At 40.4% G+C, this 24,140-nt stretch overlaps 1 protein-coding gene across 17 annotated transcripts in view; it reads right to left on the bottom strand.

Annotated features, from left to right (window-relative positions):
- The window catches only part of FBXO16 (F-box protein 16), a 67,217-nt gene that overhangs the window by 20,632 nt on the left and 22,445 nt on the right, over window positions 1–24,140 (bottom strand). For all 17 annotated transcript variants that reach the window (XM_078347142.1, XM_054243700.2, XM_078347144.1 and 14 more), the window contains 3 exons: window positions 17,097–17,303; window positions 10,800–10,964; window positions 1,114–1,346 (listed from right to left, as the gene is read on the bottom strand). In XM_078347142.1, coding sequence (XP_078203268.1) covers window positions 1,114–1,346; window positions 10,800–10,964; window positions 17,097–17,303 — 605 coding nt within the window. The remainder of the gene's footprint in view (window positions 1–1,113; window positions 1,347–10,799; window positions 10,965–17,096; window positions 17,304–24,140) is intronic.

Here is a 24,140-nt window from a genome sequence, read left to right as displayed (position 1 = left end):
CCCTCCCAAAGTGCTAGGATTACAGACACATGCTACCTCATCCAGCTTTACTTTCAGAATTTATTTATAAGTAAATATATGATATATATTTAATTGTTGTATTATATATGTGTGTGTGTAAATATAAATATATTCATATATTATTTACACACACACATATATAATACAATCAGTAAATCTATTGAGTACCAGCTTTCTTACCATCAGAGAAGGGAGTCACAAATACAAAAGGGATAAAGGCTAGAATAAACCCTTTGGTGCCAGATTGCAATTTAATATTAAAATATTAGAAGAGGCTGGGCACAGTGGCTGACGCCTGTAATCCCAGCACTTTGGGATGCTGAGGCAGGTGGATCACCTCAGGTCAAGAGTTCGAAACCAGCCTGGCCAACATGGTGAAACCCCCTTCTCTACTAAAAATACAAAAATTATCTGGGGATGGTGGTGGGTGCCTATAGTCCCAGCTACTTGGGAGGGTGAGGCAGAAGAATTGCCTGAATCCAGGAGGTAGAGGCTGCAGTGAGCCAAGAGTGTGCCATTGTATTCCAGACTGGGCAAGCATGAGAGCGAGACTCCAGACTCCGTCACAAAAAAAAAAGAAGAAGCAATGTTAAATCATTAATGACAAAATGCAAACTGTAACAAATAGAGCAAATCTGCTAATAATGTATACTGTTCTATTACTTTTTGCTCCTACATACTGAAAAGTTTTTGTATTTCACAGTAAGTTCTTTTTTTGAGATGAGTTTCACTCTTGTTGACCAGGCTGGAGTGCAATGGTGCGATCTTGGCTCAATGCAACCTCTGCCTCCCGGGTTCAAGCAATTCTCCTGCCTCAGCCTGAGTAGCTGGAACTACAGGCATGCGCCACCATGCTCAGCTAATTTTTTGTAATTTTAGTAGAGATGGGGTTTCACCACGTTGGCCAGAATGATCTTAACCTCTTGACCTCGTGATACACCTGCCTCAGCCTCCCAAAGTGCTGGGATTACAGGCATGAGCCACCATATCTAGCCTTCCAGAGTAAGTTCTATTTTCATCCCTTCATTTACTGAAATGCCAATAAATTATTTCTAAAAACAAAGAAGTTAAGAAGGGCATGGAGCTTCTTACCCTTGCCAGACGGTCTCCATGGGGTCACAGTTGTCTAGGTAATTAAAACGGATGATATCAGTTGGATGCTTATCAGAAGATCGCCATGGTGGAAGTGCTTTCTCCCCTGGGTTATTCTTCTTTCTTAAAGAGGAAGAGGACTGAGAAGCTGACAAAGGGGACTGCTTTTCCTCTGGAGAATTGCTTGTAATTACTTGAACATCAGCAATTACAAATCCATCTTTTGGAGGTGTCTAGAAGAAGAAAATTAATTATGTTCCCAAAATACAATAATATGCCAGGTATGGTAGCTCACACCTGTAATCCTAGCACTTTGGGAGGCCAAGGCGGGCAGATCACTTGAGGTCAGGAGTTCGAGACCAGCCTGGTCAACATGGTGAAACCCCGTCTCTACTAAAAGTACAAAAATTAGCTGGGCATGGTGGCAGGTGCCTGCAGTCCCAGGTATTTGTGAGGCTGAGGCAGGAGAATCGCTTGAACACTGAAGGCAGAGGTTGCAGTGAGCCAAGATCGTGCCACTGCACTCCAGGAGCGAGATTCCATCTCAAACAACAACAACAAAAAAAAACCCACTATAATAATAATAACAACAATAAAACAATGAATATATTGATGTGAGTTGGCTGAAGGAATAAAAACAAAAGGAATATCATCACTATCATCATCATCATCACCATCACCATTACCATGGTGAGAATGATTATAGCAGCCACCACTCCAGGAGGTGCCATGCTGCAGGCACTGTCTCAGGCAGTTTTCATGCATTATATTGTTTAACTTCACAATAACTCTATAAGGTAATCATTGCTACTTCCATGTTGCAGAAGAGGAAACAGAATAAAGGAGAAACTAATTAATTTGCCCACTACTACAAAGTAGTAAGTTGGAGAGCCAGAAGTTGAATACAGGACTGTCTTGCTTCAAGCCCACACATAAGACCTCCCTATCTACTCTTCTGCCATACCATTATCTAGTTTGTCCCAACTGCAGCTAATTTATTCATAAAAAGTACACATTCTCCCGAAAAAGTAATCCAGCTTTTATGATCTCTTAACTCGCAGAAACAACTGAGTTGTTAGAGAAGTAGACTATAAATTTATCAATGATCAAACCTCAACCACTCCCAAAGAATACTTCTGCTGTCATCTCCAAAACTGGGAGCCTGTCTTTTGCGTGTAAAATTCATAACGTTTTTATGTGGTTGTAGCCTAAGGACAGTACTATTGGTATGTAGAGACACCATTAAGGGCTTAATTTTTGTTCATTAAGAGATTAGGGAGGCTTTGCTGGGTAAATCAGTTTACTTCTATTGTTGCTGAAAATCAAGAATTTCCCCAGTTCCTCCAAGCATAATTAGTTTCTCATCCTTGTTTCAATTGCTCTTTGTATACAATTCTATTACAGAACAATGCTTAATACTCAGTGTTGTAATTATTTGTTTACGTGTGTTTGTCCTGGGCTACTAGACTAAGCTCCGTGAAAGCAGGGATGGGATCCTTCTACATTTGGCACCTAGCTCACAACGTTTCATACATATTTATTCAGGCAGGGTGTGGTGGATTACACCTGTAATCCCAGCACTTTGGGAGGCCCAGGTGGATGGATCATGTGAGGTCAGGAGTTTGAGATCAGTCTGGCCAACATGGTAAAACCCTGTCTCTACTAAAAATAAAAAAAAAAATTAATCTGGCATTGTGGTGTATGCCTGTAATCCCAGCTACTTGGGAGCCTGAGGCAGGAGAATCACTTGAACCCTGGAGGCGGAGCTTCCAGTGAGCTGAGATCTCGCCACTGCACTCCAGCATGGGAAACAGTGAAATTTATTCATTTAATGAATGACCTAGAAGCAGATTAAGAAGACATTTTATATTTACATAATTGATAGCTCATTATTGGTTTAGTATTCAATATTTCATGCAAGTCTCATATACAATGGACATACATTTCATTTCCCTGAGCTTGTATTGAAGTAAATCCATCTGTTTTTGCTAAAAGAGGTCTAGTTTAATACTGCTAGATATACATAATATATAATAATCAAAAATAACTTCGGGGGGAAATTTTAGGTATAAATGCTAGGAGTTATATGTTAAAAATCATTAATTCTGTGCAGTACAAAATGGTTACACTTTAACAAAACAGGTAATAGTGAAATCTGTGGTAACTTACTTGTATTAAGTAAACAACATTTTTGTTCACATCACCTGAAGTCTTTCTGAGAATCTTTCTAATCATGAATAGATGTTGAATTTTGTTAAATGCTTTTGTTTGGATATATTGAAGTGATCATATATCTTTTCTCTCTTTTTAAAAAAATATGAAATGCTTTGTAAATTCACATCTTCTATGCATCATTCCAATTTTAGTGTATGTGCTACTGAAAGATGCACTTTTTTCTCTTTTATTTCATGAATTACATTGATTGACTTTTTAAATATACAGTCTTGATCTATCGCCCAGGATGGAGTGCCGTGGCTCAATCTCAGCTCATTGCAACCTTTGCCTCCCGGGAAGTGATTCTGCTGCCTTAGCCTCCTAAGTAGCTGGGACTGCAGGTGTGTGACACCATGCCCAGCTAATTTTTTTTTTATTTTTTTTTGAGACAGAGTCTTGTTTTGTCACACAGGCTGGAGTGCAGTGGTACGATCTTGGCTGACTGTAACCTCTGCCTCCTGGTTCAAGTGATTCTCCTGCCTCAGCCTCCTGAGCAGATGGAATCACAGATTTGTGCCACCATGCTCGGCTAATATTTTTGTATTTTTAATGGAGATGGTGTTTCACCATGTTGGCCAGGCTGGTCTCGAACTCCTAACCTCAGGTGATCTGCCCACCTCAGCCTCCCAAAGTGCTGAGATTGCAGGTGTGAGCCACCGCACCAGCCTTAATTTTTGTATTTTTAGTAGAGACGGGGTTTCACCATGTTGGCTAGGCTAATCTCAACTCCTGACCTCAAGTGATCTGCCTGCCTTGGCCTCCCAAAGTGCAAGGATTATAGGGGTGAGACACCACGCCCAGCCTGATTTTTGACTGTTATGCCAGCCTTACTTTCCTTGGATGCATTCCACTTGGCCAGTGTGTATTATTCTTCTTATGTATTACTGGATTTTTTTTTTTTTGAGACGGAGTTTCACTGTTTTTACCCAGACTGGAGTGCAATGGTACGATCTCAGCTCACCGCAACCTCTGCCTCCTGGGTTCAAGCAATTCTCCTGCCTCACCCTCCCGAGTAGCTAGGATTACAGGCACGCACCATGCCCAGCTAATTTTTGTATTTTTAGTAGAGATGGGGTTTCACCTCGTTGATCAGGATGCTCTCAATCTCTTGACCTCATGATCCACCCGCCTCGGCCTCCCAAAGTGCTGGGATTATAGGCGTGAGCCACCGCGCCCAGCCGTATTACTGGATTTAATTTGTTAATACTTTTTAAAGATTTTTTTTTTTCAAACCAGGAAGAAGTTGAATCCCTGAATAGACCAATAACAAGGTCTGAAGTTGAGGTAGCAATTAATAGCCTACCAACCAAAAAAAGTCCAGGTCCAGACAGGTTCACAGCTGAATTCTACCAGATGTACAGAGAGGAGCTGGTACTAATCCTTCTGAAACTATTCCAAACAATACAAAAAGAGGGAATCCTCCCTAACTCATTGTATGAGACCAACATCATCCTGATACCAAAACCTGGCAGAGACACGACTGAAAAAGAAAATTTCAGGCCAATATCCATGATGAACATCACTGCAAAAATCTTCAATAAAATATTGGCAAACTGAATGCAACCATTATGCATTATGCAACCATCAAAAGCTTAACCATTATGATCAAGTAGGCTTCATCCCAGGGATGCAAGGCTGGTTCAACACATGCAAATCTATAAACATAAACAGAACCAAAGACAAAAACCACAATTATCTCAATCGATGCAGAAAAGGCCTTCAACAAAATTCAACAGGACTTTATGCTAAAAACTCTCAATAAACTAGGTATCAGTGGAATGCATCTCAAAATAATAAAAGCTATTACAACAAACCCACAGCCAATATTATACTGAATGGGGAAAAACTGGAAGCATTCCCTTTGAAAACTGGCACTAGACAAAGATGCCCTCTCTCATAATTCCTATTCAACATAGTACTAGAAGTTTTAGCCAGAGCAATCAGGCAAGAAAAAGAAATAAAGAAAATTGCTTTCAATTAGGAAAAGAGGAAGTCAAACTGTCTCTATTTGCAGATGACATGATTGTATGTTTAGAAAACTCCATCATCTCAGCCCAAAATCTCCTTAAGATGATAAGCAACTTCAGCAAAGTCTCAGGATACAAAACTAATGTGCAAAAATCACAAGCATTCCTATATACCAATAACAAACAGAGAGCTAAATCATGAGCAAACTCCCATTCACAATTGCTACAAAGAGAATAAAATACCTAAGAATACAACTAACAAGGGATGTGAGGTACCTCTTCAAGGAGAACTACAAACCATTGCTCAAGGAAATGAGAGGACACAAACAGATGGGGAAACATTCCATGCTTGTGGTTAGGAAGAATCAATATTGTGAAAATGGCCATGTTGCCCAAAGTAATTTATAAATGACCTTCTTCACAGAACTAGAAAAAAAAACCTTAAACTTCATATGGAACCAAAAAAGATCCTGCATAACCAAGACAATCCTTAGCAAAAAGAATAAAGCTGGAGGCATCACACTACCTGACTTCAAACTATACTACAAGGCTACAGTAATGAAAACAGAGATCTAGACCAACGGAACAGAACAGAGGCCTTGGAAATAATGCCACACATCTACAGCCATCTGATCTTTGACAAACCTGACAAAAACAAGCAATGGGGAAAGGATTCCCTGTTTAATAAATGGTGTTGGGAAAACTGGCTAGCCATGTGCAGAAAGCTGAAACTGGACCCCTTCCTTACTTACACCTTATACAAAAATTAACTCTAGATGGATTAAAGATTTAAACCTAAGACCTAACACCATAAAAACCTGAGAAGAAAACATAGGCAGTACCATTCAGGACATAGGCATAGGCAAGGACTTCATGACTAAAACACCAAAAGCAATGGCAACAAAGCCAAAATAGAAAAATGGGATCTAATTAAACTTAAGAGCTGCACAGAAAGAAACTAGCATTAGAGTGAACTGGCAACCAATAGAATGGGAAAAAATTTTTCCAAGTTACCCATCCGACAAAGGGCTAATATCCAGAATCTACAAAGAACTAAAAGAAATTTACAAGAAAAAAAAAAACCCATCAAAAAAAAGTGAGTGAAGGATATCAACAGACATTTTTCAAAAGAAAATGTTTATGTGGCCAGCAAACATATGAAAAAATGCTCATCATCACTGTTCATTACAGAAATGCAAATCAAAACCACACTGAGATACCATCTCATGCCAGTTAGAATGGCCATGATTAAAAAATCTAGAGACAACAAATGCTGGAGAGGCTGTAGAGTAATAGGAATGCTTTTACACTGTTGGTGGGAGTGTAAATTAGTTCAACCATTGTGGAAGACAGTGTGGTGATTCCTCAAGGATCTAGAAACACCATTTGGCCCAGCAATCCCATTATTGGGCACATACCCAAAGAATTATAAATTGTTCTATTATAAAGACACATGAATATGTATGTTCATTGAGGCACTGTCTACAATAGCAAAGACCTGGAACCAACTAAATACCCATCAATGATAGACTGGATAAAGAAAATGTGGCACATATACACCATGGAATACTATGCAGCCATAAAAAATGATGAGTTAATGTCCTTTGCAGGGACATGGATGAATTTGGAAACCAGCATTTTCAGCAAACTGACACAAGAACAGAAAACCAAACACTGCATGTTCTCACTCATAAGTGGGTGTTGAACAATGAGAACACATGGACACAGGGAGGGGAACATCACACACTGGGGTCTGTTAGGGTGTAGGGAGCTAGGGAAGGGATAGCGGGGGGATGGGGAGATTGGGGAGGGATAACATTGGGAGAAATACCTAACATAGGTAATTGGGGGATGGAGGCAGCAAACCACCATGGCATGTGTATACCTATTTAACAATCCTGCAAGATCTGTACATGCACTCCAGAACTTAAAGTATAATTTAAAAATTTTTTTAAAAATTCTTTAAAAAAGATAAATTGCCTTTTCCCTGCAAGTAAAGATTTTTATGTCTATATTCATGAGGGATATTTGTCTGCAGTTTTGTTTCCTTGAGAAGTCTTTGGTTTTGGAATAAGGATAATGAGTTGGGAAGTGTTCCCTCTTCCTCTCTTTTCTGAAAGAGGTTATGTAAAATTGGTATTATTTCTTCCTTGAATGTGTGAGAGAATTTACCAAAAAAGCTATCTGAGTCTGGGGCTTTGTTGAAAATGAAAAAATTAATAACTCAATTTTAAATCAATATCGATTCTTTAATGCTTCCTATTACTTATGGAGTCAGTTTTCGGCATTTGTCTATTTCATCTAGGTTGATGAATTCAGAAACATGAAGCTGTTTACAATATTCTCTCAATCCTTTTAACATCTAAGAATCTGTAACGATGCCCCTGCTTTCATTCACGGTGTTAGTAATTGGTGTTTTCTCTCCTTTTTCTTATTTAGCCTGGCTACAAATAAAGAGATTCTATTTATGTTTTCCAAGAACCACCTTTGGTTTCATTTCTTTCCTGTGTTGTTTGTTTTCGATGTCTTTGATTCCAGTTCCTTATTTCTTCCTTCTATCTACTTTGGATTTCATTTATTCTTTTTCTAGTCGGAAGTCTTTTTGAAATTATGGTTTCTGGCAAAGGTAGCATAGGCTTCCAGACAGTTTTAAAGATCACTCTAATTCAGCTCTCTCACTTAAATTTTTTTTTTAAATAGAGACAGTGTCTCCCTACATTGCCCAAACTGGTCTGGAACTCCTGGGCTCAAGTGGTCCTCCTGACTGAACTTCCCAAAGTGCTGGGATTACAGGCGTGAGCCTCTGTGCCCAGCCAGCCCTCTCATTTTAAGGCTGGGGAAACTAGTATTAATCACTCCCGTCTGCTCATAACGTGCTTTCACAATCTCTGCTGGAGCCCATGCCCGTACAAAGTCCTGGCAGGAAAGAGGGATGGTGCTTTTGCTTGAGGGAAGGTAAATTGTGTCACTGGAGCCACTTCACAGGGAATTATACAAGTATGTGTAGTGCTGACAGTTGCCTTGATTAACCTTCATCAGATGACTATTAACTTTAGTCTTTCTGACTTAGGGCTATGTCTTTTTCTTTTTCTTTGAGACAGAGTTTTGCTCTTGTTGCCCAGGCTGGAGTGCAGTGGTGCAGTCTTGGCTCACTGCAACCTCCGCCTCCCAGGTTCAAGCGTTTCTCCTGCCTCAGCCTCTGGAGTAGCTGGGATTACAGGCATGAGCCACCACGTCCAGCTAATTTTGTGTTGTTAGTAGAGGTGGGGTTTCTCCATGTTGGTCAGGCTGGTCTCAAACTCCCCACCTCAGGTGATCTGCCCACCTAGGCCTCCCAAAGTGCTGGGATTCCAGGCATGAGCCACCGCACCTGGCCAGGGCTCTTTCTTTAACTGATGGATTTAAGTTTATTAGTTGACTTTCTTAACCTTTCTGATTTAGGTCTGTCTTTAACAGAATAAAATTCAACTTTCATAGAAGAACATATTCCCTGCAGAAATGTAATACCAAGCAAAGAAGTGAAAATTTTCTTGCACATAATCTACAACATTCATTATTTTACAATATAGTTACATATAAATACTTTGTGGAAAAGAATTATCGCTGAAAACAAAGCATTAAAATCGGGGGGGTGGGGTGTTTGTTTTGTTTTTTGGGGGGAAAGGGGTTTTTTTTTTTTTTTTTTTGAGTCAGAGTCTCACTCTGTCACCCAGGCTGGAGTGTGGCACAACCACAGCTCACTGCAGCCTCGACCTCCTGAGCTCAAGTGATCCTCCCAACTCAGCCTCCTAAGTCGCTGTAACTGCAGGAGTGTGCTACTGCACCCAGCTAATTTTTAAATTTTCTGTAGAGACAGGGTCTCCCTATGTTATCCAAGCTGGTCTCAAACTCCTGACCTCAAGCAATCCTCCCACCTTGGCCTCCCAAAGTGCTGGGATTACAGGCATAAACCACTGCGCCTGGCCCCAAAATCAGTTATGTATATAAAACTCACGACTTCTTTTCATTCTACTAGTTGGTTAACCACTTTTCTCCCCTCTGCCCTGAACAGCCTGAGCTTCAGCTATTGAAGGCAACTCCCTGCTCCCTGAGAAGGAGGTGCAAGAGAAGTCTCACGAGGAAAGGAGTCAGCGCTACGGGAATTTTCAAAAGAACTTTAAAAAATCTGTACTTAAAACTCTCCTTTTAAAAGAAATCCTCTTGGAGCATACCAACTACTAAAATAAAAAAGACTTTATCATTGCAATTGTAACAACATTAATTATGCATAGTTTATTACTGTATTAAGTATAGATGGAGTCTATTTCCAGAAAACGCAATAAAGCCTAAACTGAAATCAGCAAGCTAGGAGTTGACTGTTCATATTTCAAAAGGACTCTCTAGTTTTAACAGGATTCATTGCAGATTTTTCACAAGCTTTAATACCCCTGTGGTTTTAAAAATCATTTTAAAACTTTAATTTACATATAATTTTTCAGGAACTCATCTATTGTACAAAATGATGCACAAATCTGCATGTGTATAGAGAATGCTATAAACAAAGGGCTCATAAAATTTTCCCATAAATTATCTCATTAGCCGGAAACTATCAGAGTGAATATAAACATTGGTTAGAATGCATAGGAAGCCACTAGAAACATTATTCTTGCATTACTTACTTTTTGTGAATATATGTAAATGTTCTACATTGCTTAGTTCCTAGCGAAAACTAAGAATTCTTTTTTTTTTTTTGGTAAGACAGAGTTTGGCTCTTGTTGCCCAGCATAGAGTGCAATGGCATGATCTTGGCTCAGCACAACCTCCGCCTCCTGGGCGGGTTCAAGTGATTCTCCTGCCTCAGCCTTCCAAGTAGCTGGGATTACAGGCTTGTTCCACCACGCCTGGATAATTTTTTTTGTATTTTTATTAGAGACGGGGTTTCTCCATGTTGGTCAGCCTGGTCTTAAACTCCTGTCCTCAGGTGATCTGCCTGCCTCAGCCTCCCAAAGTGCTGAGATTACAGGTGTGAGCCACTGTGCCACGCCGAAACTAAGAATTCTAATATGCCCATGAGGCCCTTCCCTGATGACTCATTTATTAGAAAACTTTTCCTTATAAACAATATAAAAATAAACTTCAGCTCACCCAGTAGAATCACAGAGAATTTGAATTAGTAAAGTAAAACTTGAAGGCCCATAGGTAACAAATACTTCGCATTACCCATAGAGTCCCCATGTCAGTAATGTCTGATGTCGCAGGAATCAGGGACCTGGACAGAGAAAGAAGTTCTACGGCCCTAATCGCCTGGAGGCAACTGTGGTTTGGGAGTGGCAAATGAAGGCTCTTAACTAACATCAGTGTCTTGAAAATGACATCAAGTCTCAGAAAAGGAGAATTCTGAAATCATAGTATATTTCCTTTGAACTACCTCCCTTCCCAAACTTCCAATTTGATTCTTTATTGTTAGTTCTAGAATGTGCAAAGAGCTGATATTTGCAAGCTTGCGGCTTTTTGTCTAAAATTCACCTTAGGCTTGGTAACATGAAGTTCTTTCACCATTTGAATATAGTGCTTCTTCCAGATCCCCTGCTCAAAGGGAGTTGGAGAGAAATTGATGCACCAGTTGAACCGTAAACATTTCAGCATCCAGAGCTGGTCCAGCTCAGCTAGGTTCTTCCAGTGCCAACACACCTGGAAAAATAATTACAATCAAACAAAACCAACAATTACAATGAAATAAAACCAAATCAAAAACCTCCTCAGTTAACATGCCCACTTTCTCTAGGTTTTGAGCTGTCATCCTGGACCTGCGATAACTTTTTTGTCCTTTGCCTCCAAACCATAGCTTAAATTGTTGCTTCTACCTGAAGTGTTTCCTACCCTGGCAGATTTAAAGTAAATTAGCATTTTCTTTAAATGTTAATTCAGACTTAGAATCAGAGTCAATTAATATTTACGGAGCACCTATTAACTATCTTCATAGCAACCTAGGGAGGTAAGTATAATTATTACTCTGATATTGCAAGTGAGGAAACTGAGGCTCAGATAGATTTTGGAACTCTTTAAAGGTTTCCAAAGGTGATATAAAAGTTATATAAGGATTATATAAATTCCCATCTGCATGTTGTTTATTCTTTTCATGGTGTGCTTCCTTTTCCCTCCTGTATTAGTCCAGTTTCACGTTGCTGATAAAGATATACCCGAGACTGGGTAAGTTACAAAGAAAAAGAAGTTTAATGGACTCACAGTTCCATGTGGCTGGGGAGGCCTCTCAATCATGTGCGGAGGCCTCAAAATCATGATGGAAGGCAAAAGGCATGTCTCACATGGCGGCAGGCAAGAGAGAATGAGAGCCAAGCAAAAGGGGAAAGCCTTTATAAAACCATCAGATCTCCTGAGAGTGATTCACTACCATGAGAACAGTATGGGAGAAACCACTCCTGTGATTCAATTATCTCCCACTGGGTCCCTCTCACAACACATGGGAATTAAGGGAGCTACAATTCAAGATGAGATGTGTGTGGGGACACAGCCAAACCATATCATCTCCATTCTTTCTGTTTCACCAAATATAAATTTTATAAATGGAATATAATCACTGACACTACGTGGTTTATAGAGCCTTCAGGATTCTATAAAGCATAAAGCATTTATTCTGTACATACCAGTTCCATAACATTATGGCCAATCTCATCCAACCAGCAAATGGCGGAGGTGGCCCTACTATGTGTAGCAATATTTATAATACCTTACCGAAGAGTTTGAATAAGTCTTGACAGAAACTAGCATCAAGTTTACATACAAAGCTGAGGCTAGTGATTCAGTCTCTTAATTGAAAGAGTTGCAGAGATGACATATAACCTTCAAGCCTAAATTTCACCCTTAGAAAACTGGCCTCGTTTTCAAGATTAATTAAATAATTAATAATTTTTGAATGCCTCCTTACCCCCAAGACGAGAACACTCTGTAAGGGCCCTTACTATCCACACACCCATTTTTCTATCCCTCTCTGCCCTTCTCCTTCTACCCACCTTTTACTGAGTTCCTACTATGTTTAGTATTGTTTTATGTGCAGAAGATGAGATGTCGAGGAGGGAGTAGGCACAATTAGAAGAAATAATAGATTCAGGAAAGGTTAGAGAAGGAGGAAAAAGTTTAGAGGATTTGATAGAACCCTGCAGACAGCAACAGAAATCACATTTAGTTTGTTCGACCCTGAAATGAAACAATACCAACCTTCATCTCCATATTGTAAATTTACTCAGAGTTCACTGGAGAGAGGGAGGTTTTGGAAAGAGAAGGGGGAGAATTTAGATCATGTTTTGACCTGAGTACTTAAGTTGTTTTCCTTTCCAAAACAAACAGAGATTTTCTTTTGTGGCTTTGTTTGTTTAAAGGTAGAGAAGAATGAAGACAATTGAAAGGTAAGTAGGAGCTTTCATATCTACAAGACACAATTCCTCTTCAAGCTTTCATCTTTCACCAGGCTGGAGAGCAGTGGCGCAATCTTGGCTCACTGCAATCTCTGCCTCCCAGGTTCAAGCAATTCTCCTGCCTCAGCCTCCCAAGTAGCTGGGACTACAGGTGTGCACCACCACCCCTGGCTAATTTTTGTAGTAGAGACAGCGTTTCACCATATTAGCCAGGTTGGTCTCAAACTCCTGACTTTGTGATCTGCCCACCTCAGCATCCCAAAGTGTCGGGATTACAGGCGTGAGCCAACACTGCACCCGGTCCCTTCCAACTTTTTAAAACAGCAATGACTTTATAAAGTTTACTTTAAATCTAGCTGAAGAATGATAGTCTGTGCCTTCCCCACAGTCAGTAGTAAGAAGCAAATATGACTGATAGTGCATACAGATGATAGAATCAGCTATTTCAAATAACATTTCCCTCTAATAATAACATTATCCTTATGGAAAATGAAAAATTCTGAGAAGTTTAACCCATAGCCCCATTGATCAGAGATGATTATTATTGATAACCTGGTAGAGTTCTTTCCCTTTCAGTCGTTATTTGAAGTATATATAAAAGAAAATTGGGAAACACTATATACAACTTAAAAATCTTTCTTCATGTTAAATATCATAGCATCTCTCTTCTTCCAAAACATGTTTACTAATGGTAGCATAATAAGGCATCATATATGGCTGTATGATACCCTGTTATTACCTGACATCCAGATTGCTATGCTCTTTTAAAAAATCATTTGAAGCAGGGCGTGGGGGCTCATGCCTATAATCCCAGCACTCTGGGAGGCCGAGGTGGGCAGATCACTTGAGGTCAGGAGTTTGAGACCAGCCTGGCCAACATGATGAAACCCCGTCTCTACTAAAAATACAAAAATTAGCCAGGCGTGGTGGCACATGCCTGTAATCCCAGCTACTTGAGGCTGAGGCACAAGAATCGCTCGAACCCAGGAGGCGGAGGTTGCGGTGAGCCAAGATTGTGCCACTGAACTCCAGCCTGGGTAACAGAGCAAGAATCTGTCTCAAAAAAGGATTCATTTTTGGAATAGATATGTACATATTAATACCAAATTCAAAGAAACAAAGAAAGTCTTTCTCCTATCACTAACTCCAGACCCCCATTCTTCTCCTTGGATGAGACTACTCTTAACTCTTACCAGTCAGGTATATCATTCCAGAAATATTCCAGGCATATAGTAACAAATATGCATATATATATGTGTGTGTGTGTGTGTGTATATATATATATATATATATATAATTTTGTTTCTCACCCTGTTTGTTGCTCAGGCTGAAGTGCAGAAGCACAATCATAGCTTACCGCAGCCTTCAACCTCCTGGGTTCAAGCAATCCTCCTGCCTTAGCCTCTCAAGTAGCAGGGACTCTGGGTGCTGCATACCACCATACCTGGCTAATTTTTTTTTTTTTTTTTTTTTTTTTGAGATAGGATCTCACTTTGTCACCCAGGCTAGAGTGCAGTGGCATGATCTCGGCTCACTGCAGCCTCGATCTTCCATATTCAAGCAACCCTCCTGCCTCAGCCCCCCAAGTAGCTTGGACTACAGATGCACATCACCACGCTGGGCTAATTTTTGTAAAATATAATAGAAATGAGTTTTGCCAACATATTTGCCAGGCTCGTCTCAAACTCCTGACCTCAAGCGATCCGCCTACCTCTGCCTCCTAAAATGCCAGGATTACAGGTGTGAGCCACCTTCACGCCTGTCCAACCTGGCTAATTATTAACTTTCTGTAGAGACAGGGTCTTGCTGTGTTGCCCAGGCTAGGGTGCTGTGCTGCAATCTTGGCTCGCTGCAGCTTTAACCTTGTGGGCTCCAGCAATCCTCCCACCTCAGCCTCCCGAGTAGTTGGGACTATGGGCATGTGCCACCACACCTGGCTATTTTTTGTAGATATGGGGGTCTCACAATAATGCCCAGGCTAGTCTCAAATTCTTGGCCTCAAGTGATCTGCCTGCCTTGGCCTCTCAGAGTGCTAGGATTACAGGCAAGCCACTGTGCCTGGCTGTATTACAGGCAAGCCACTATGCCTGGCCTTTTTTTCTTTTCACAATGATAGGACAGTTCTATGCTTCTACTTTTCTTTTTTAACCGATGACTTATTTGAAGATAGTCGCAACTGATTTACTCAGTGTCTCCTGGTAGACATTTTCTTTGTTTCCAACCTGTTGCTAGGACAGACAATGCTGCAATATTCTTACACAGGTATGGCTTTTACCATGTTGCAGGACACCCATAGACAAATTCCAAGCATTGGAACTGCTGGGGCAAAGGGAATTTTTATTTGAAATTTTAACACTACCCAGTGGTTCTCCATGGTGGTTACATCAATTTCTCTATCAGCAATATATGAAAGTTCTTGTTTCCTCACACCCTCACCAATATAGAATATTCTCATTTAAAACAAATCTCAATCTGAGTCATGAAAGATGGCATGCCATAATGAGGCTAAGCATCTTACAGTTTTTAGAGACATCTGCCTTTCTTTTTCTGTAGATTACTTGTTCATTTCCTTTGCTCATTTTTCTGCTGGGTGGTTGGTCTTTTTTTTCTTTCTTAATATAGATTTATAAGAGCTCCTTAAAAAATAAATAAATTAGCCCTTTGCTGGCAATAATTTTTTTCCCTGCTTACTATTTGGATTTATTTATGGTGTTCTGTTCCATGAAGAATATTTTAATTTTTATAGTCACAATTTCAAAATCTGTTTTCTTCATTCTTGCTCATAATACATAAAATAAAGCAAGCAAGATTTTAAATTGCGTATTTTCTTTTAAGCCTTCGGGATATCATGGAATATTCACAAAGGCTTCCCTTCCTGTTTTCTTTGAGGTCTTTAATGGTTTCCTTTGGTTTCATCTGTCTTTTATCCTGATGAAATTTTTTTCCAGAGAGTTGCTCAGTTATCCCTATACCATTTATTGAATAATACATTTTTTCTGAGGCAGAGTCTCACTCTGTTGCCTAAGCTGTAGTGCAGTGGCACAGTCACAGCTCACTGAAGCCTCGACCTTCTGGGTTCAAGTAATCCTCCCACTTCAGCCTCCCAAGTAGCTGGGACCACAGGCACACATCACCACACCATCTAATTTTAACATTTTTTTTGTAAAGACAAGGTCTCCCTATGTTGCCCAGGCTACCCTTGAACTTCTAGGCTCAGGCAATCCTCCCACCTCGGTCTCCCAAAGTGCTGGGATTACAGGTGTGAGCCACCACACCCAGACCTATCTTTCCTTCTGCATTCATTTTCTTCATTTAAAACATTAAAGTTAACATGTCACACCTATATGAATGCACACTGGCAGGTAATCTCTGGTCTTGCCAGACTCTATGAAAAGACTTGCAAGAATGACTGCCAGTTTTATATCTTAAATAATTCAACTTCACTTTAATACAGAATGGAATTACTTGTAAAAGAAAAAAATAAAAACCACCAGCTACTTTTCTAAGGCCTCTGCGAGCACACCTGTCCACTCAGATCTCTGTTAGTCTCATTATCTTCTGTACATATCTCATTAGGCACCGATTTTTTTTTAATTTCTTTTTTCTTTTTTTGTTTCATTAGGCACTTATTTGGAGTTTTTTTACTCATGAATGATCTGAGCTCTACAGTTAAGGACCTTATTGCAGCTGAATGCCGGGCAGTATAAGTCCGTCCTGCTGAGGAACCATTTCTTACGTGTGTATGTCTCTCCCAGCCAGCTAATACTTCATTGTTGGACACTAATGTGGCTTATACTTTTTTTCCCCATTTGAGTTCTAAATAGAGTTGGACACAAAATGATGGAGGTTCATTCAAACTGTACGAAGATACTAATCATCTCATCTCTTTCTTAGTTTTGTGTGTGTACGTGTGTGTTTGTATTTGTGTGTTTGTGTGTATTTGTATATGTGTATGTATGTTTCTCTGTTTATGTGTGTCTGTGTATGTTATGTGTATTTGTGCGTATGTATGTGTATATGTGTATGTTTGCGTGTGTAGATGTGTATATGTGTGTGCATGCGTGTGTTTTTGTGTATGTTTATATGTGTGTAGATGTATATATGTGTGTATGTTTGTGTGCTTGTGTATATTTTTATATATACACATATATACATACACGTGTATATATGTGTATGTATATATGTGTGTGTTCGTGTGTATGTGTATATGTGTGTTTGTGTATGTGTATTTGAGTGTGTTCGTATGTATGCGTATTTGTGTGTGTTCGTATGTATGCATGTATGTGTTGTGTTTGTGTGTGTATGTGTGTGATTCCCTTTAACTTCTTCGAGTTTCAAGTTTCCTAAGGCTGTCCTCACAAAACACCACATGCCCCTTCCTTGCCTTTACCTGTGCACAACGACAAAGGCTTCGGGGGTCCAGGAAAGAAAAGATGTATAAAGATAACACCCTTGGAAGCTTGGTCGTAAAGTCCAGGGCTTCTGCTGGAATTTTCTCCTGAAGCTTTCGACAGCAGAACTTTTGCTGGGACAGCGAGCAGCGCTCCAACAGGCCCGTGAGGATTCTTCTTCTTTGAGAGTCTGTCCACTTGTCAAACTGAAAACACAAAACCAAACAAAATGTAAAAAGCTCCAGGTTTAGTCTGATAGCAGATTCATTACGAGTGAGAGATGAGAAGGGTATACAAAGGGAGTTTAGTAGTTTATTGCTAGTGCAAATCAAGTATTTATTTCCCTCATCAGCAAACTCCATGCTTTGCCATCCTCCTGTCTTCTCTCACATGTATATGGGAGCATGTGCATGACCTAAGTGTGCACACAGAAGTGCGTGTGACCTCAAAACTTGCAGTCACTGGCCGGGCACAGTGGCTCACGCCTGTAATCCCAGCACTTTGGGAGGCTGAGGCGGGTGGATCACTTGGGTCAGGAGTTTGAGACCAGCCTGAGCAACACGGTGAAACCCAGTCTCTAAAGATGCAAAAATTAGCTGGATATAGTGGCAGACGCCTGTAATCCCACCTACTCAGGAGGTTGAGGCACGAGAATTGCTTGAACCTGGGAGGTGGAGGCTGCAGTGAGCGGAGATCATGCCACTGCTCTTTAGCCTGGGTGACAGAGCGAGACTCTGTGTAAAAAAAACAAACAAACAAACAAAAACCTTGCAGTCACCTATGAACAGTAAATTGGGAGATGGCCATATTCATAAACTAAGAATATATCTGCTTATAAAAGACAATTCCAAAAAAAACAACACACAGCTCCTCCCCTCACAAATAGTCTCTACATTATCCCATCAGTGCTTAAAATAGCAGGACCTGAAACAAACCCTTGTATTCACAATCGGATAAAGTATCACATGCAAATATCCCTCAGAAGGAAAATATATCAGGGTAAATTCTCACTAGTGTGTAAACAACTGACATGATGGGAGAAGATGTGCTGATAAGCAGGACTTGAAGAGAGGAAGTGAGTGCAACAATTGGCGACTTCACAATTTTCCTCAGAGATTCCCCTGAACAACACCCCAAATCAGGGAATGACCAAGGACGAGCAGCTTGGGACTGGCCAAAACCAAAAGAAAGGAAGGGTAGAACACCTGCCGGCTCAGTGAGCCACTTTACTGGAAGTCTACATCTCTCTTTTCCTCCCTGGCCCATTGGGGAAGAGAAAATAGGGAAGTTTGAGCTGGTTGTATTTTTGTATATGACTGAATTTCACACACAGATACTCACTACAGTTATTAGAAACAGAATTTTTTTTTAGCTCTGTCACCCAGGCTAGAGTGCAGTGGTGTGATCTCAGCTCACTACAACCTCCGCCTCCTGGTTCAAGCAATTCTCCTGCCTCAGTAGGTGGAATTACAGGCGAGCACCATCGTGCCCAGCTAATTTTCATGTTTTTAGTAGAGACAGGGTTTTGTCATGTTGGCCAGGCTGGTCTTGAACTCCTGACCTTGTGATCTGCCTTTCTTGGCCTCCCAAAGTGCTAGGATGACAGGCGTGAGCCACCACACCTGGCTATAAACAGAATTTTATAATGACTTTTAGCTGTAATCATAAAATACACTGACTACCTAAAAAGGCATTTAAAGCAAAAATTTATTTTGTGCAAGCCTTAAAACAAGTTAATTCCATTACAGTTATACAATATATTTGTAAATTTTGTTTGATGGTTTTTTTCTTTTTGGCTTCTCAAGGGTAAATCTGATATTTTTTAAATTAGTACTGTTAAAAAACAAAATTCCAACAAATTGAGTTTAAAGATCTAATTGGCTTTTATTAGCGATTCCTGAAGAACAGATAAGAGCTGAGCAGAGGAGGTTGGTTGGCTTCAGGGGCAGAAAAGGATTGAAGAAAGCAGAAAAAGTCCCGGTGTGATGGCTCATGCCTGTAACCTCAGCACTTTGGGAGACAGAGGCAGGAGAATCCCTTGAGCCCCGAAATTCAAAACCAGCCTGAGCAACATGCCATCTGTACAAAAAAATTAAAAGTTAGCTAGGCATGGTGGTGTATGCTTGTGGTCCCAGCTACTTGGGAGGCTGAGGTGGGAGAACTATTTGAGCCCGTGTGCAGTGGTCACGCCATTGCACTGCAGCCTGGCCAACAGAGAGAGACCCTGCTTCAAGAAAAAAAAAAAAAAAAAGGAGAAATAAGGAACAAAAGGCAGATAATTGGTTGTTTCAGAATTATTTTCCTTATAAGATTAAAAGAGAGGGAACTTTGTAATGCCGGCTCAGATAAGCTGGGCCCTTCTGATTGGTTGCTCTGAATCTCCTGTTTAGGGGGTTTTGGGTTCTGTTTTTCATTTTTAATTTAAATTGGCCCTTTTTAAAGTTCCATTTGATTATGTCGGAGTGCCTCTATTCTGGTTTGGTTTGGTCTGTTGGGGCCTGGTATAGGAGCTCAGTCCAAAACAATGGCTCTCCATACATTTTTACAGTAGAGGCACTGTGGCTCACACCTGTAATCACAGCACTTTGGGAGCCCGAGGCAGTGGATCACCTGAGGTCAGGAGTTCGAGACCAGCCTGACCAACATGGCAAAACCCCATCTCTACTAAAAATAAAAAATTAGCCAGGTGTGGTGATACACACCTATAATCCCAGTTACTTGGGAGGCTGAGGCAGGAGAATTGCTTGAACCCAGGAGGTGGAGGTTGCAGTGAACCAAGATCGCACCATTGCACTCCAGCCTGGGCAACAAGAGCAAAACCTCCTTCTAAAAAAAAAAATTTAACAGTACCAATATTTCCTAATTAAAACTATCCATTTTTATAGATTTATTCAATGATCCACAAATCTCACTTTAAAGACTGTCATTCCAGTGGGAAGGAGGAGGACTCTAAAATGAAATCAAAAACAAAAACAAAACTTTAACTGTAAAGACCACAGGAATAAAACTGACTCATGTGTGAGTGTTCCCTGACTTCTCCTTGCCCTATTTCTACACAAGCCATATCTCCAACCCCCATAAAAGCAGACTTCTTTCCCAGCTCTTTCGGAGGGGTTTCTTAGGAGAATGAGGAGAAAGAAACCAGGCCAGAATGGCTAAGGCCAGGGAAACTGGGCCTAGAAGCTGAATTGATCAATAAAATAGTCAAAAGGAAAGTGAGAGGAGAGAGAGGAACAACAGCTGGAAGGTTGCCCTGACAGGACTCGAGGGGCTCCCAGAGGCGATGGTAGCCTCTGCAGCAGTCAGTGTGGGAGAACTGGGGAGAGGAGGAAGATGGGAGGAGTATGGCTAGGAGTTCTGAACTGGATCTCTTGAGATTTTTCTTTGGATTGAAATTCGTTTTATGTATTTTTTATTTCATTTTGTTTTTTTAGAGAAAGGGTCTTGTCCTGTCACCTAGGTTGGAGTACAGTGGTGCAATCCTAGCTCACTACAGCCTCAATCTCCTGACCCCAGGGGATCCTCCCACCTCAGCCTCCTGAGTAGCTGGGACTACAGGCATGTGCCACCACATCGGCCTGGAATTCATTCTAAAATTACGTTTGGGCAGTGCTAGGTGAATCTGGTGGGGCTGAGCTACATGAGACCCAGGATGAATAAGGTTACAAAAAAATTTTCATAAGATATTATGACTGCCACAAAATCAGAGATAACTCAAAATGACTAACAGTAGGGCATCAGCTAAACCATAATATATCCACATGATAGGGGAAAGCAGGACATTATGGGTTGACGGTGGTTTTGGAATAAGACGATTTGGTGTCTCACTCCCCATATTCTATGAGTTCTTTTACTCATCAGAAATATGTCAGCCTCGATTTCCTCATTTACACATGAAAAACAATTACATCTACATTGTAGGGTGGTTTGAGAGGATTAAGTAGAATAATACATGAATAAAATTCCTAATAGAGTGCATGACTCATTGTAGACACAGCAGCTGCTATTAGAAAACGCCATAGTGATGTTAAAAATAATATGTATGTGGGATAAGTCACTACAAAAAAAGATATGCGCATAAAATTACCATGTTTGTACATTGACAAGGATGGAAAGTGCATTTAGAATAAATGAGGTTAGCTCACTACTTTCCCGCTGCCCGCAAAGAGAACCGGCTCAGGCTGCAGGATGTGTAATTTAAGATGAATATAAAAGAACATTAGGATTATAAAATACTGAAGAAATCTATAAAAGAAAACGTTAAAACACTGTCTCTAGAGATTAAAAAGATAATTACATTGGTTCCTCATTTATTTCCCTGATTACAATGGTCAGAGGTAATTTGTTTGGTTTTGATAGGTGTACTTTGCCTCAAGGGATTTTCCTTTCTAATTGTGTTTGTTTAGGCTAATAGAAAACTAACTTACATTCCTTGAACTCCTACCAACTGAAGACGATTGGGAGATGACTCAGAAGAATGCTGAAAGGTAGGGGGAAATCCCTTTAGGATTTAGAAGGTGCTAGAAATAATCCAAAAAGTAGATAATCCATGGAAGAGTTAACTGTATAGAAATTCAATTATCTCCCACAGCTCTTGCGTCACCTCTCAAGCAAAAATACCCCTAACCTAGTAGCCAGGGACCTCATGTATGAGATTGGGGGACAGTCAGGACCATTATTCTCCTATTCTAGCATTGTGTATGGTACCTTGCCTCACGATTCATTCCTGATGGATGTCTTTTTATAAGGCTTTCTTGACTCAATATAACTGTGCCCATCCTATTTTTAGAGTAGCTGTTACAAGGATTCTTGCTGCTGTTTCTGGAAGTGAGAAGGTTCCACCCACCTCACATTGAATGGCAAAAAGTGGGTGGGAGGGGGATATAGAGGGAGGCTTGCTTCTGTCAGCTTATTGGTTATATGATCTCTTCTGGTTGAGTTTCTGAGTCCTATTATCAAAAATTTAATTTCACGAAGTGTAAATATGTTTTTGTCTTAAAAGTTTCAAACAGGGCTGGGCGAGGTGGCTCACACCTGTAGTCCTAGCACTTTGGGAAGCCAAGCCGGAAGGGCTGCCTGAGCCCAGCAGTTCAAGACCAAGACTAGCCTGGGCAACATAGCGAGACCCTGTCTTTAAAAAAAAGCTGGGCATGCTGGCGTATGCCTGTAGTCCCAGAACTTAGGAAGCTGAGGTGATGAAGTTGAGTGAGCCCAGGAGATGGAAGTTGCAGTGAACCAAGATCACACCACTGCACTCAACTCTTGGCTACTCTGTCTCCAAAAAAAGAAGTTTCAAACAGGCACCAATGGAAGAAAAAATGAAAAGCTTCTTTAACAACTGCTCCCCATCAAATCTCACTTCGTCTCCCAGAGATAACTATCGTTCAGAAAAGTTTGATGTTCATGCATTTCCTTTTTCTCAAATAAAAAATAATTGTTTTTAGAGACAAGGTCTTGCTATGTTGCCCAGGCTGGAGTGCAATAGCTATTCACAAGCATGATCATCACGCACAATAGCTTCAAGCTTCTGGTCTCAAGCAATTCTCCTGCTTTATTCTCTGAATTAGCTGAGACTCAAGGTAAGCACTGCCATGCCTGGGAGACGTTCATGCATTTCTATACATTCACACAGACACATCTCCATCAATTTGGAAGCAGTGAAATAAATTAGAGTATACTCATCCCAGGGAATACTATGTAGCAGTTTAAAAAATAAACCAAATGTAGCCACACATGTCCTGATATGGAAGGAACTTCAGAGCATACCGTCTTTCATTCAGTCACGGTAGGATGAATATCGTGTTTTCTATTTACTCAATTTACTCCAGATACCATTACTACTGATACCTTTCCAATAGGAAGAAAGAAACAAAAGAAAGAGAAGCAATATCTTGGCACATGCTTTTTCATGTTTTTTCATGTTCTGAATGAATATTTCCCTAGTATATATAAATAGAGGCTCAAAGGGTCTATGCATTTAAAATTTTAATAGATTATGTCAAGGCCGGGCGCAGTGACTCAAGCCTGTAATCCCAGCACTTTGGGAGGCCAAGGTGGGTGGATCACGAGGTCAAGAGATCAAGACCATCCTGGTCAACATGGTGAAACTCCGTCTCTACTAAAAATACAAAAAATTAGCTGGGCATGGTGGCGTGTGCCTGTAATCCCAGCTACTCAGGAGGCTGAAGCAGGAGAATTGCCTGAACCCAGGAGGCGGAGGTTGCGGTGAGCCGAGATCGTGCCATTGCACTCCAGCCTGGGTAACAAGAGCAAAACTCCGTCTCAAAAAAAAAAAAAAAATAGATTATGTCAAATTATCTTTAAAAGGTCTTTGCCATTTTACATTCCTTCCAAGTGACTTTAAAAGTATCTTCCTGCTTCCCAGTGAATCCTTCCTTACAGGGGATATTATCCGGCTCTTCCATTTTTGCCATATAGGCAAGGAAGAGAGGGGAGTGAGGCTTGAGAATTTCAGTTTTCATTTGCATTTCTCTGATTTTGGTGAAACTGAGCATATTGTATATGCTTATTTTTCATTTTAAAAATATTCCTCATTCTTATATTGGCCCATTATTCTGCAGGGATATTTGTATTTTTCTTACGGACTTGTAGGAATTCTTTATATATCCTAGATAGTGATCATTTTTCTATCATGCAATTTGCAAAATAGTTTTCCTTGTTTCTCTTTTGAATTCTAACTCTGATTATGGCTGTTTCCAGCAAGTTAAAAGTGATGCCATCTACCTTATTAAAATGTGTTATTATATTACTATTATTTTTATTAGCAACAGAGCAGAAGTGGAGAGAAAAATCTAAGATACTTTCTCTTTTTACTTCTCCCGTGGTGTTTTCTCTCTGTTTGGGAGGCAATCGCCTTTTATTTATTTATTTATTTATTTTTGAGATGGAGTTTATCTCTCATTACCCAGGCTGGAGTGCAATGGCACAGTCTAGTCTCACTGCAACCTCCAACTCCCAGGTTCAAGCGATTCTCTTGCCTTAGACTCCCGAGTAGCTGGGATTACAGGTGCACTACCACGCCC

The sequence above is a fragment of the Callithrix jacchus genome, chromosome 13 (genome assembly GCF_049354715.1).
Source record: "Callithrix jacchus isolate 240 chromosome 13, calJac240_pri, whole genome shotgun sequence".
Taxonomy (NCBI): domain Eukaryota; kingdom Metazoa; phylum Chordata; class Mammalia; order Primates; family Cebidae; genus Callithrix; species Callithrix jacchus.
The sequence above is the reverse complement of the archived record's forward strand: the minus strand, read 5'-3'. Positions and strand labels throughout refer to the sequence as shown.